This window comes from Anser brachyrhynchus (genome assembly GCF_964034855.1).
Source record: "Anser brachyrhynchus genome assembly, chromosome: 5".
NCBI lineage: Eukaryota > Metazoa > Chordata > Aves > Anseriformes > Anatidae > Anser > Anser brachyrhynchus.
This window is the reverse complement of record NC_137699.1, coordinates 48480795-48494845: the sequence shown is the minus strand read 5'-3', so window position 1 is coordinate 48494845 and position 14051 is coordinate 48480795. Positions and strand designations below refer to the sequence as shown.

The window sequence follows — 14051 nt, the reverse complement described above, 5'->3', positions numbered from 1 at the left end:
TTGGGTCTGTGAATTGCATGGCACAAGGCTTCTTGTTCCATCTTCATAGGTCATCTACTACAGTGCAGAATTGGTGCACAGTGGGGTCTTTTAAATGGTGACTAATAAAAATCAGAAACCAGCCATACTGAACTCTGTCCATTTAATACTTCTCAAAAAAATGCAAGAAATCAATAGAGAAACACAACTGTGGAGTAAGTGTGAAAGGAAAAAACAATAGCCTACACATATACAACCAGTAAAAGTAACTTCCCAGGGTAAGCAAAAGTTTATCATTCAGTTGTAAGATGAACTTGCATGGATAGAATTACTTGAAAACTTACTATTTCATCTTTGGAAAATAAACATACCTGAATTCCTGTGGATACTGTCTAACGAGCCATTCCACGTCTATGCAGTAGTTAAACTTGTGCATATAAAAAGAAAACAAGCTCATTAAAAAGAAAACTGCTATTTGTTGAAACAAGGGAATAAAAATGCATGTTATTGCTCATTACCACTTACATCATATGAATGCACCATGATGCATCATCACAGAACGACAGTATAAAAATTTCAAGCAGAATGTTTTAAAAACAAGTACATTTTTGAATTTCAACTGATTTCTTTCACGTCTCTTAATTCAAGGATGAATTTGAGTTTTTCAAAAGAACTTGTTACTGTTCATAAAGTTTAGCATGCAGACAAAAAGAATCACATTTGCATGCTGTAAAAGCTGCAGTGCAAGAACCATCTCTTTATCATGTTTACACCATGAATGATAAGAATAGGAAGAGCTTCCATGCAGTAACAAAAGTATTCCTAGATTGCAACACTCACCTTTTTTTTTTTTAACCACTTACAATTACATAAAGATGCATTTTTCAGTTGCATATGAGATGGTCTTATAAACACTTGAATTCTAAGAAGAACATGGGATTATTTTTGTATTTCCTAGAATGGCTTGGTTTGGAAGGGAACTTAAAGATCACCCAGTTCCAATCCCCCTGCCATGGGCAGGGATGCCACCTACTGGACCAGGCTGCCCAGGACCTCATATAACCTGGTCTTGAACACCTCCAGGGATGGGGCATCCACAGCCTCTCTGAGCAGCCTGTCCCAGTGCCTCACCACCCTGAGTGAAGAACTTCCTCCTAATCCCTGATCTAAATCTCCCCTCTTTTAGTTTAAAACCATTCCCCCTTGTCCTGTCATTGTCTGCCCAAACAAAAAGTTGCTCACCATCTCTTTTATAAGCGCCAATTAAGTATTGAAAAACTGCAGTAAGGTCTCCCCAGAGCCTTCTCTTCTCCAGGATGAAGATCCCCAGCCCTCTCAGCCTGTCTCCATAGGAGAGGTGCTCCAGCCTTCTGATCAACTTCATTGCCCTTCTCTGGGCTTGCTTTAACATATCTACATCTTTCTTGTGCTGGGGACCCTAGGTACAAGCGGGACCTCACAAAGGCAGAGTGGGGGGGGGTGTCAATCACCTCCCTCCACCTGCTGGCCATTTTTGATGCAGCCCAGGACACAATTGACTCTCTGGGCTGCAAGCACACACTGCTGGCTCATGTCAAGTTTTTTGTCCACCAGAACCCCCAAGTCCTTCTCTGCAGGGCTGCTCTCAGTGAATTCTCCCAGTCTGTACTCCTTCATGGGACAGCCCCAACTCAGGTGCAGCACCTTGCATCTCATTAGGTTCACACGGACCCACTTTTCTAGCTTATCCATGTCCCTTTGGATGGGATCTCTTCCTTCTGTTGTATTGACTGCACCACTCGGCTTAGCGTTATCTGCGAACTTGCTGAGGGTGCATTCAATCCCACTGTCTGTGGGATTTGTGTCACTGATAAAGATATTAAACAGTACCAGTCACAAGACAGTTGAAAAACACTTAGGGTTCCCTCTATATTTTAACGAGGTTCCCTACTTGCATCAGCTTCATGACAAACATGGGTTATCGGGTTTGAGGTTAACAAAGTGAAATAAGCAAGCAAAGTCAATCTGACAAACAAGAAACTCACCTGAGCAGAAGATATGAGAGTCCCAAAAAGAGGAGACAAGATATCTATTAAAAACATTAAGACATAACTGAGTAAAAGAGTTCAAGTGAACATCCTGCATCTTGACCAGCATAACTACTACAACATGAGTGCCCGATTGTTCACACTTTGTGCAGCAGACATTCACAATTAAGTTTACTGATGTGAATATTCAAGTTCCTGGTTCTGCTGTGAAATGACTACAGTCTTACAGTTTTAAATAGCATTATCCCTCCAAAGTAGGAAACCAAGTGCAAAAACTCAGCAGGAGTAAGACTAAGATCAGATGGAGAAAGGAACATTACACTCCTCTCTCCCCTGTACAGAGGCCTTTAAAACTGTGGCAGGGTAGAAACCATAAGTCTTAAGACTTAACTGTGCCCTTATCTGTTGCAGGCTCTTTGTACTAGTACTGACAGCAGTTCCAATTCTCCTCGCTTTTATTTTTTTTTTTTTAATTCTTTTTAAAGGGTAAAGGAGAAGAATACAACTGCCCACAGCTTTGTCTGATACCCTGTCAATCAACACAGGTAGATAGACTAGAAACTTGAACTACATGAGGGCTACACAGCAGACTGATTGCAGGACACGTATCCTTACTGTGTTTTATTAATAGGAGCACAGAATACTGATCAGATTGAGCACTGAAAACCTGAAAAACACAGCATCAACTTGAAAACGTATACTACAAATACATTCTAGTAAAGACATAATATTTCATAAACTATCTCTACAGAAATGGTTTTACAGGTTAAACTGAAAAAAACAGCCTCTCCACCAGCTCAAACAATCACCTAACAAGATAACTACTCTTAAGACTGGCCAAAAGCCACAATGTGTTCACAAGGTAGGCAAAGATGTACAACAGTAATGCAACTGAGGTCTCAGACACCTGGCTGCCTTCAGTAATAACTGATGCTCAGAAGGGGCACCTAAGGTTGAGGCACAGCTACAGTCCAGTTATATGCGAACAAACGATTAAGGACCCATATGAGGTATTACAGAACTTTCCTACCCAATTTTACTACCTCTGTGCACAACCCCCTTTTAAGATTGCATTTGATTCAGCCTGGTGATCCAAGAGATTTTTCCAGAATAAGGGGATGGTTGCAGGTGCACATTGCTTTTTTCCCCACTTATCAGCTATATAACTAATTTTAGTTACACAGCATAAAGCATCAGTATCACATCACTGAAGACTGCTCTATTTTGACTTATGCTCACTTCTAGTTGTACTGAAACTGGAACCCTAGCCACAAAAACCCACTAGTGGTACCTTCTGCTGTATCAAGTAACAGTGAATTAGTAGGTCCAAACAACTCGGCAGCATAAATACAAGCACAAAAGGCAGGTAACAGAACCAGTTCCTACAACATTCACATTCAGAATATGAAGCCTCAGTTACAACGAGGGATTTGGGCATTTAAAAATAGCCACAGACTATAAGGAATTGTTCTCATGCACACAAGCACCCCCAAAAAGCCCACTCCCGCAAAAGTCACTCGCTCACCTTTTATGTGCAGGGCTCCAGAATTATAGCTCTGTTCAATTCCTGTGACTTTAGTGAGAAAAAACCTGAAAGGGTTCCCTCCGTTCAACAAATCCCAGGTATCCTGGGCTTTGCTAGGTGCTTCGTTATAGTCCTCTGCTTTATGATTGCCCAAGCGCTCATCTTTGCTATGATTCAGAGGTGGCTCTTTGGATGCATCACACTTCTCTTCTTTCAGCCTTTCTTTGGGGAAACTCTTTTCTCGGTCCTCGGGCTCTTCATCACTACTGGAAAGACACCAGCCTAAGCCTTCTTGGCTCGCTCTCTGTTTTTCTGCTGGAGGTGTTTCTGGAGCAAGACTTTTATCACCGAACTTCACCGGAGAAGCTTTTCTCTTGAGAGCAGCCTTCCTGGCTTCGGAGCAGGGGTACTGTGGCCCGCTCGCTTTGGCCTGAGCGGCGCCGAGCAGCGAAGACGTGGACGGCTTCTCGCTGTCCGAGGTCTCCTCGGTACTCTCATCGCTGCTCGAGACTGTCCATTTCCCGTGCGCACCCTCCTGAAGCATGGTCCTAGGAATTAAGAAAAGGAAGAGAAATCGGTGCATTTCTGCTGTGCTCAAGGCTGTTTCCCTTCCTAGCCTCCACCGGCCCGTTACCACGACCTTTGTTTTGGTTTTATTTGGCAGAAAGCTCGCATAACTCCTAACCTCGTACCTGGCTCGCTTGCCCTGCTCCCCAGGACACAAAGAAAGGCGGGAACGGCGGCGGCTGCCAAGCAAGAGCCGAAGGGGGAAACCCACACGTGGAAAAGGGGACGGAATAGGGGCGCCCCCCGGGACGCATTTAGGAAGCAGGAGGAGGCGCCCCCGCACCACGCGGACCCTCGCGGACCCCCACAGCCTCGCTCACCCCGACACCGGCCGCGGCGCCTCACAGCCACCGCCCGCCCCTTCCCGTTCCGGGAGCGCGGCGGCTTCCCCCGGGCCCTAGCGCCTGGGCCTGACAGGACAAGGAGGAGGAGGAGATGGAGGATGAGGAAGAAGCCTGGCCCCAGCCCACTAGAGGTGCTATGCCTCTTGTCAGCCCCGCCGGGAGCCCCCGAGGGCCCTTCCCACCTCCGCCATGCCCCCTGGTGCTGCCCACCCCACAAACCGGGCACGTCCCAGCCAGCTGAATTAACCTCGTAAATCGTCATTTGAGCTCCGTGCCGGCTTAGGGCAGGTGCGGGATTTGCATAATCGTTCATTCAGCTCGGTGTTAATTACTGCAGCTGAAGTGCCCTGCTAATGAGATAACTGCCCGGCGACTTCAAGGAGGGAGTGGGAGGAAAGCAGGTGTAAAATTAATCAAAGCGAGAGCCTGGACTACATCAAAGCGTGCTCCGCCTAACGAAATGAACTGTCCCAGCGTTTGGCTCTCATTACTCTAATTTATTAGAGGCTTGTGACTGCAGTTAACAAATAATGCAAGGGTCTTTCATCCTCATGTAATAAAATCAGCAAGCTACAGTTCGAAAAATAGTAGTGAAGTTTCAACTCGTTTAGGTAATTTTACTAAGACTTTTCTACAGACTTCAAATGTAATACTGTGTGTGGCATTTCTTCCCCAAACAACTTATGTTTATATCCTTCAGTACCAGAAGATCCAATGTATTGTTATCAACCCTGGCTGAAGCTCTTCTGGGGGAAAAGCTCCTAGGAAAAATGCCCATTTCTACACGTTTTGTGCTTAATCTCTTAGCTAAGCACAGAATATGGAAACAGTATTTTTTTTCTAAAAGTTCTTCAGAAAATTTGATGGCTCCTAACTATGCTTGTGTTCCAGTCTCTCAGTCCTATAGTTCCTGTCTGTACAGGAACTTCGGTGAGAAATTAAGCATGCATGCATATTTCAAGAGAAAACATCCTACTGAAACAAATTTAATGTGATTTGGTTTCTAGAAGTCTGTACCAATATCTTCTAAGTTTACAAAAAGGCTTTTATTAAGCACATAAAGAATAAGGAAAATTTATTTCAACAAAAATTTTAAATTAAATTGACTACTTTTAGTCCTTCAGGTTCCATAACAGAGTTCTGGCAGAGATGGGACTAATCTTCACTTTTTTTTTTTTTTAATAGCATAGTTCATTCAGCAAGTGAACTAAGTGAACTATTCTATTTTTCCCATAACAATTATTCTAAGTAAAAAAAAAATAAAAATGGTCAGGTTTATTGGTTTTTAACCCAAATCAATTTCTTTCTGCAGGTTTTTGAAGTGTGTGATGAAGATAACAAAGGCTGTTTAAGCAGAGAGGACTTTAAAGTTGCAGGAGTACTGTTGTTTGGTTACAAGCCCTCAAAGGTATATATACTTTTATCTTTTATGTTTTGAAGATCCGGTCTATGTAAGATCCAGCATGTGTAGATGTCTTACTACTGAGAACACTGTTTCCTGAAGGGTCTGTACAATTTAATTGGGGTAAACAGAAACACCTATAGATTTTTAAAGTGATTTTGTTATCTGGGGATATTTATTTCAAAAGAAAATAATAAAGCACTTTCCTACTGATAAGGTATCCTGTAGACTGTGATGAGCAGAGGGATGCATTATATTTATTGATCAAGAGATTAAGTCAAAATTATTGTGTTTTATGAGTGGTACTCTCCATTTCTTTACTCAATAGTTTCACTAGATGTGAAGATGTGTATATCTTAATAATAAACCCCTATTCTCAAAAACACCTGTTTTTGGATTCAAGTGAAAGTTGGATGTGTTTAATCTTGACTTCTCTAATATATATCTTCCTCTGTATGAAAATCTTAACAAAAGAAAGGTTTATTGAGAGAAACCATGTGTTCAGTACTCCGTACTCATAGGAAGGTACATGATAAATTGTATGGCTTAATGCAGTTCTGGAAATTACATTTCTACTCTAGTACTGTAAGTGATCTCAAAAAGAATATAAAGAACACATACAAGACTTTGAAATAAATACATGTATATCAATGAGTCTGTCTTTCTCATGCCATGACAATGCAATCTTGGCCAGTATGTTTTCATATATATGTAGCATAGAAATTATGATTCATCTTTCTTCTGCAGCGTCAGCAATATTCAAGGGGTTACTTGTGAATAATTATGTATTTCTTTTTTCTTCACATACATATTTTCAGAAAATAGCCTAACAAGGTCATAGATAAAATCTTGCATATGATCAGTTAATGTAAAAACCATAGAAATGTTTTATTTAACTGTGAAAGCAATCATCTCTGATACATTTCAACTATGAGTAAATATTTTCCCAGAGTGCTAGGGTCAGATCTAAAAATAATTTAGGCTTCTAAAGTGAGCCTTAACTGCTGGATTCTGAATCTGAAAATGCTCAGTTTCCCCTTATCTATATTCCACTGTCTGTTCTTACATCTGTGTTAAAAGATGTAAGATGCTCTTCTTCTGTTATATTCTCTGAATGTTTCTTCCAGTAGGAATACTCAAAGCTTGATTAAGGCATTCAAACAAGAGGAGTTTCTGTGCATAAGTCACTGATGGCTCCTTTATAGGAAGAGAATAGAAGTGGAGGACTCCCAGGAAGAAATGAGGTGTAGGTTTAGTTATTTCTTCTTGTAAAGGTGCCAAGTTACACCTGCTATGTCTCTAGACAGTGCTATGGCCACCTGGCTGTAAACTATTCTGTCTGTGCAGCTGCACAAAAATTAATTAAAAACACTTGTTCCAGGCGTGATTCTGTCCTCAAGTGGTTTTGCTAGCTCCTTAAGTGGTCACAGTTCCAGCAACTGTTGCTCTTTATCCAGAAACTGTTTAGTGTAAAACACTAAAAGCCCTGGGTAGGCAGGTACTTCTCTTTGTGCCTTTCACTATCTATGGTTAACTATGGTTCATGGCTGTGCCATACTTTTTGCTGATGGCTATGCATTGTGAGTGTTCTCTGCAACATTTTGGTTGTCTTTAATATCCTTATGAGAAACGCAACTTTTTCTGTGCACCAGATAGGAACCAAATGCAGGTCATGGCCCTAAAAATTGGTTGTTAGTATCCAGTTCTTGAGTATATTATTGTGCATTTTACCTTATTGTCAAAATGATTGAAATCAAGGACTAAATAACAGCCCTTATATTTCTTTAGAAGTCACAAAGAATAGCCCTGACAAGTAGAGTACTTCCAACAGCTTTTCCAAGAAAAAGGGAACGGTGTGCATATGTTACTTGTTAAGTTGAGGCAAAACTGTTTACTCGATTACGCTTCATACTAATGTAATTCTTTTCAATAGAAATAGCATTTATTTAGCATCATTAACTGCAATCAATCAACCACATTTTTAGTAAATTGTTGTTTCAGCTTTTTTGGTCATGTTTTCATTTATTCTATAAATTAAAAGTTATTCTAACATTACCCACAAGATGTCAGCAATGAACTCTTTACTGGAGGAAGTAGGACCTAAAAATAAGAATCACATTCATACTTCACTTGCTTTTTCAAAATCATTCATTATAATTTAACAAAATTCTATTTTATTTTTTATAAAATACTGTAATTGTGTGCTTATTCAAAGAGATTCTGAGCTGTCTACTGTTAAAGTTAAGCCTTCTGAGACAGGTAACTAGGAATATTTAAAAATGAAACAAGGTGAGACTGATTTTTTGACTGATACTAAATGTACATCTGATATATTTATCAGCACCTAGGAATCATCGTTTCTGGTAACTAGTAGCATTTTGGGGGTCATGCTTGGGTGACATAATACTTGTTTTTTATCTCTGAATGCTTGGTTCAGTCATCCCCTTTTCCCCCAGAATATTTTAACTGATCTAGGGTACTGCCATGTTTCAACACCCATTCAGCTAGCTAACTGCACATTCAGGCATTGTTTCAAATGAAAAGAGGGTACTGCAGGAATAGTAGCCATGAAAGCATTTTGTTTTCCAAGCTGAAGTTTCACTCACCGTATTACATGTTACACTCAGATCTAACTAAAAGAACTCTACACTGTGCCACAGTGTCCAGTGTCCAAAAAAACGCCCACTGTTTTCCCTGACCGAACTCCATACCTTCACATCAGGGCACCTGTAGCTGAGCATCTGCTGCTGATCAAGAAGCCAACAGCAGGACACCTTGGCATCCAGAGTACAGAAAGGCAATCTGAGCTCAGGGCTGCTCACTAACTCCAGCTGCTCTTCTGGCACATCTTATTAAAGCTTTCTGAAAAGGACTCCCACGTCTATTTGCCCAACACAGGCTGTGAAAAGTATTGCAGGCCAAATGGACTATAGGCTTAGGTTAACTGGTCACAGCATGTTTGGCTTGTCCGTTCTCCAGAATGGACTGTACTTAGAAAGCTGCCAAAGCCTCGTCTACTCCCATTGAAATGTTTCAGTGCTGCAAGTATGTGCAGTCTGCTATTCTAATAGCATAGATGCAAGAGCTTGGATTCATGAACACAGTCATGCTAAAAAGCAGTATAGATACAGCCCAAAGTGGATGTCTGTGCTTTTTGAGATATACACTCCCTTTTTGTTCCTTAAATTGTTCAAACACGTTTGCCAGTAATCTCTCAGTCAGTTTCTAATACAGTTGTGAAAAGTCAGTCTTTTTGTCTTCATCAGGTCATTTAGCTTTAAAATCTTAGCTTTAAATCTTTTCTTAAATGACATAGATGATAACACTGGAGTACAATATGTATTACTATGAGATCAACATTTAGAGAAGTCATATACTGTTGATATAAAATGGAAATCATACAGGAATCATTCAGATTTATCACTTGTAGAAAACCAGTGTGTTATATCTTCTTTATTCTGGGTGGAGGAGGATGCAGTAACGTCTTCTGTGAAACCAGAAAATTCAGGTAATATACAAACACTAACCAGTCAATGATCTCCACTCATTTTTCATTCATAAATTTAAAAAAATAAAATAAAAATCTGACGCTTGGTCTCTAGAGTTTTGAAAAACCTGAGGTTGATTAATGATAAAGGAGCTGACCGTAGCTATTAAAGAGGATTATAGGATTTCACTTAGTTTTGGAATATTTTTAGTGCTTATGTGTTAAATTTAACTCGGAATTCACTTGCTTCTCAAAGTAGCATTTCTTAATATTATCTAGATCAGTGACAGAGAAAAATGATTAAAATATTGGTGTGTGAGTTGGTAAGTAATGAAAAAAATTCATTAAAAAAATATCTTTTCTTTTGATACTGTTCCACTGTTCACCTGAGCAAACACACAAGTCTTACAGCACAGTTCAGTAAGTGTTTCTTTCTCTAACAACACCCCCATTCATATAGTTCTGCTTTTTTTTTTTTTTTCCCTCTGGTCCTCAACCCTATCAGTTGTGCCAGTGGAGCAATGTGGCAAATTGTAGAGATTATAGAGATTGTACAGATTCTTGTAAAAAATAAAAGTAGTGAAAGAAATGGTTGCTTTCATCAAGAAGTTCCCTCATCCAATTCTCCACATGGCCCACAAGAATTTGTATCAATACATTTGAAGGGTGTTGTGAGGGCTGTGTCTCTGTATTCTGTATTGATGCCAAAACCCGTGTTCATTAAATCACACCCTTACTTTCAAATTTTTAGTTTAAGCAAAAATAGATAATAAAGATTAACTTGGATTTTTTCAAGATAAAACCCACACATGAATGCCTGAACCAAAATAAGCGAATAAATACATAAAGATAGACTATGGATTTGTCAATGTCTAAATGGTTTGAATATTCCGTTAACATGACCTTTTTGTGGGTTTGAGATAGCTTTACAGCCTGCTATAGTAGCACGTAAATTGCCAACTCTCAAGATCAATGAATAGGCGGCACTCTATTATAGGAGTCATTCTATAAAAGGAAAATTGTATACTATAATTTTCTGGGCTTGTATGTTACTCTGAAAGAGAAAAAAAATAAATGGATGGAAATCTCATATTGCTTTTCATGGTTTCACTTCCATAGTTATCCAATTGAATGGAAAGCTGTTCATGCAGGCAAGTTCAGTATGTTTAGGCAACCTCTGTTATTAAAGAAATTGTGCATGTACAGAGCCTAGCAGTTGAAATCAGCATGTCTTTGTAATCCTGGAAACTGAGACTATAATAGTTCTTAATGTATGATTTTTCAAGAAGAAATAAGGGAAGAAACACCAGAAAGCCATAGGCTTGGAGTCTAAGATTTGAATTGAGACGGCAGGTGGAGCTGAAGGAGCTGTGCTTTTGAGGCACTGCAGAAAGAATAGAATCTGAATGAATCAAAAGAAAGAGAAGTGCAGAGCTTTTGTTATGTTATTAGATTAAAAAAAATGAATTAAAAAATCCTGCAGAATACAGTCATGTCACCTTCTTATGAAAATTAAATTGTTAAAAATGAGCGTAAGGCATATATTAGAAGGATATGAGAAAAATATTAGACTGTGTTTGAATTTTGAGCCGAAGTGTTGTTTTGTTTGCCAAAAAATGTATTGCAGAAATTTTTATATGCACTTATCTGCATATTTCATGAGGAGGCCTAAAGTTTGGGGGGTGGAATTTTGTTCTTGAATTTTATGTTTTAGTTCGATTTTAGAACAAACGGTCAATTCAAACAGTACTTGCAAAGTAGGTTTGCTTTTTAAATTTCTTTCAGTTTTCATTCATTAAAAGGATAAGATAAATTTACAAGTAAAGACTTCAATATAGTACACAGGAGGAATAAACAATCCATGCTTACACTCAGTTTTAGTGTGACTCTCATAGGAATCTATATCTGATTATTTCAGAGTTCTCTCAGTGCTGGGAATGATGCCAGATACATTGTTTATGCAGCATCTATGGAACTTTATCCATGGCATGCAAGTGCTTTGGACTGAGAAAAGTCCCTGTTTCTTTCCAGTTCAAGGCAAGATGAGATGACAGATTACAAGAACTTAGTAGAAGTAAACAGCTGCATTATAGTCAAATACAGAAAATACATAAGAAATTAAAAAAGACGTTGAAATGTTTGTATGAGCCAACTTTGAAGACATTTATTTCCATTTTTATTTCTGTATTTATTCTTGTAATTAAAATGAATCGTCATTATTAGACCATAGTAATACATATTTTAAAGGGGAAAAAATAAAACTGACATTTTTCAAGGAGATTTATTTCCATTTTTCCAGGTATATTATTTGAAAAGTTTTTAGATCTCATGAGCGCAAGGAAAGCTGCACAACTATACAACTGAAACAAGGCAAATATTCACAGCTTTTGATGTGCAAAGTAAGTTTCTTCTCTGAAACATTTTGAGTGTTAATTCTAAAATAATAAAGCAAAACAAAACATCTGAAGGAAAGAAGAAGAGATTAAGGTGGGGTGTCATGGATGTTGCCACATGAAGTGAAAAAGTACCAGAGTAACAAAGATGGTGATAATATTACTATTAAATAAACTCAGGGTCAGTATGCTGCAACGTTCTAGTTGGTATCTCTGGGTTGTCTGTTGTACTGAGCTCCTCCAGCTGTTGAAAGAAACCTCTAGGCACTCACCCTCCCTACTTGCTGTTACTACCTCTCATTACTTCTCTGTTACTCCTACTCATGTGTTGCCCTCATACTTATGCCACACATTTTAGACATTTCTGTCCTTGGTGATGGCTGTAGATCGTTTTCACTTCTCATGATAGATCAAGGAAGGGAAACCAAAGCAACATGAATTTCCTCTAGTTCTTTTTGTGAAGTAGATGTGGTGATTCTTTTTTGTTCCTGTTAGACAGCAAAGAGGATTTCCCATCACCAAACTGAAAAAAGGAAAAAAGCCTCTGAGCAAATAGACATTGAGGTGATCCTTTCCAGGTTTCTTCCTGACCTGAGATAGGACTATGGCCCTTGAAACAAGTGAAAGTGAAACATATGGCAGATCAGATGTTGGGATGATCAGATGAGCATTCACTGCAGCTTTTTGCTGTGAACTGAAAGTAGCTTTTGAAGTGTTATTTTTAGTGAGTTATTTCAAAGGACTTAACTGTTTCAAGCACTGTGCTTTTGTTTGTCTTGCTATCTGCTGCACACCATCTGTGATAGCACGGTTTAAGGTGCTTTATTTTCCAGTTGGATCTGGAAGTGAATTTATAACCTAAGTGACTGATCAGTTGATATCACTGATATGTTTCAGGAGCTTCAGCAGGATTGAACTGGAGGAGAAAGGTTTTATGGAAGAAAGTGTGTTTTTTTGAAACACAGTGCTCATAGTGACTAGCATGTCAATGAAAATGATAGATTTCAAATATGATTTGACATATTTGAGAGTATATATTTTCAAAGTTTCACAAGTCTGAATTTTTAATTCAAAATGTCTACTTTTAAAATTAAAGATTTTTAATAAGAGAGTTGTGGTTATTGTAGGTAGTACTTTCGAACAGAGTTCACACTGGCACAAAGGAATTTTAAAATCCTTTATGAGTATAAAATCTTTCTGAAACTGCTTATCAATATGACGTAGCCATCCTAAAATATTTCTGCAAGTACAATAACTTAAAGTGTATAATCATTTCAGAAATGTGAATTGTTTAGCTCCTGTGCAAACATAATTGTATTAAGAAGTTGTTTTTTTTTTAAGTTAATTTATATTATTTTTCTCATGTCTAATCTTAATTTAAAAGTTAGAGGGTTTTTGACTTTTAAAGGCTTCAAGAAAACCTTCAATTCTGTTTCTCCGAAATTATCTAAAAGAATCGTACCTGAAGCCTTCAGGTAAGACTAACAGAGAGATCCTTTTTCCTGATTAGCAGTCTTTTTGTTATATATGTTTCAGTAAATTGAAATGATTAGATTTTGTTGTGCAACTGAAGATACAGGCTTCAGCACATTTTTATGTAAATGCCTTTAATAATGAATATTATACATGTAAACAATATTCTTTAATATAAAAATAACAATAAATAGAAATAACATATATGATACATACAATAAAATAATAGATACTATTAAATACAGGAAGTAAATTGTTGCCTGAACTGTTTCTTAAGAAGCCTAGTTATTTACTTTTACATTTTGCTCCTGTAATCAGGAAATCTGCATTCAGGAGCTGTCTCTTGAAAACATTAGAGTTAAAACTAGTGCATCTGTATCTTGTAAGATTTGGCTGAGGAGTGAAAGGATAAAATTTTGAGAGTTATTTGTGGATCATAAAAAAAAAAAAATCTTACTGCAGCAGTTGCAAATAAGCATTATTTCAAAAGCGTTTTGGAAAACATTGCATTGCAAAGTGTAAAACTTTCTTTTTGTGATATGAATGATTTGTTTGGTAGTAACTCAGGCATTGAAAGAAGTGCTACACTTTTGAAGGCATGGCATCAGGTAGCTTGCTGAGGACGATCTTTAAAATAGGTTATGTGCAGTTTTCCATGAAATTTCCCAATTTTGAATTTCAGTCATAATCATGATGAATTTATTAAATGAAGTGTACCACAAATGTTGCAGTATACCATACAACTAGGGAAGAAGACATGTCACAATCACCAGCAGTTCTAATATTAGCATATTACTCAGTGAGTAACACAGTCCAGCAAATGCAACTTGGGATTGCATATTTATGGATGAGGT

At 38.2% G+C, this 14051-nt stretch overlaps 1 protein-coding gene and 1 long non-coding RNA gene across 8 annotated transcripts in view; one reads left to right on the top strand and one right to left on the bottom strand.

Moving 5' to 3' along the window:
• TDP1 (tyrosyl-DNA phosphodiesterase 1) overlaps window positions 1-4792 on the bottom strand; it is a 44541-nt gene extending 39749 nt beyond the window's left edge. The window contains exons 1-4 of one of the 4 annotated variants that reach the window (XM_080593489.1): window positions 4690-4792; window positions 3532-4079; window positions 2004-2047; window positions 351-406 (exon numbers count right to left, since the gene is read on the bottom strand). In XM_080593489.1, the coding sequence (XP_080449615.1) occupies window positions 351-406; window positions 2004-2047; window positions 3532-4075 (644 nt within the window). In that variant the 5' untranslated portion in view covers window positions 4076-4079; window positions 4690-4792. Of the gene's footprint in view, window positions 1-350; window positions 407-2003; window positions 2048-3531; window positions 4080-4223; window positions 4605-4624 lie in introns of those variants that run through there. The other 3 variants (XM_080593486.1, XM_080593487.1, XM_080593488.1) reach the window with 3 other exon arrangements.
• LOC308195659 overlaps window positions 4637-14051 on the top strand; it is a 109351-nt gene continuing 99936 nt past the window's right edge. For 3 of the 4 annotated variants that reach the window (XR_013951696.1, XR_013951698.1, XR_013951699.1), the window contains exons 1-3: window positions 4928-5053; window positions 5755-5850; window positions 11631-11730. This is a non-coding gene — a long non-coding RNA (uncharacterized lncRNA). Of the gene's footprint in view, window positions 4731-4927; window positions 5054-5754; window positions 5851-11630; window positions 11731-14051 lie in introns of those variants that run through there. The other variant, XR_013951697.1, reaches the window with a different exon arrangement.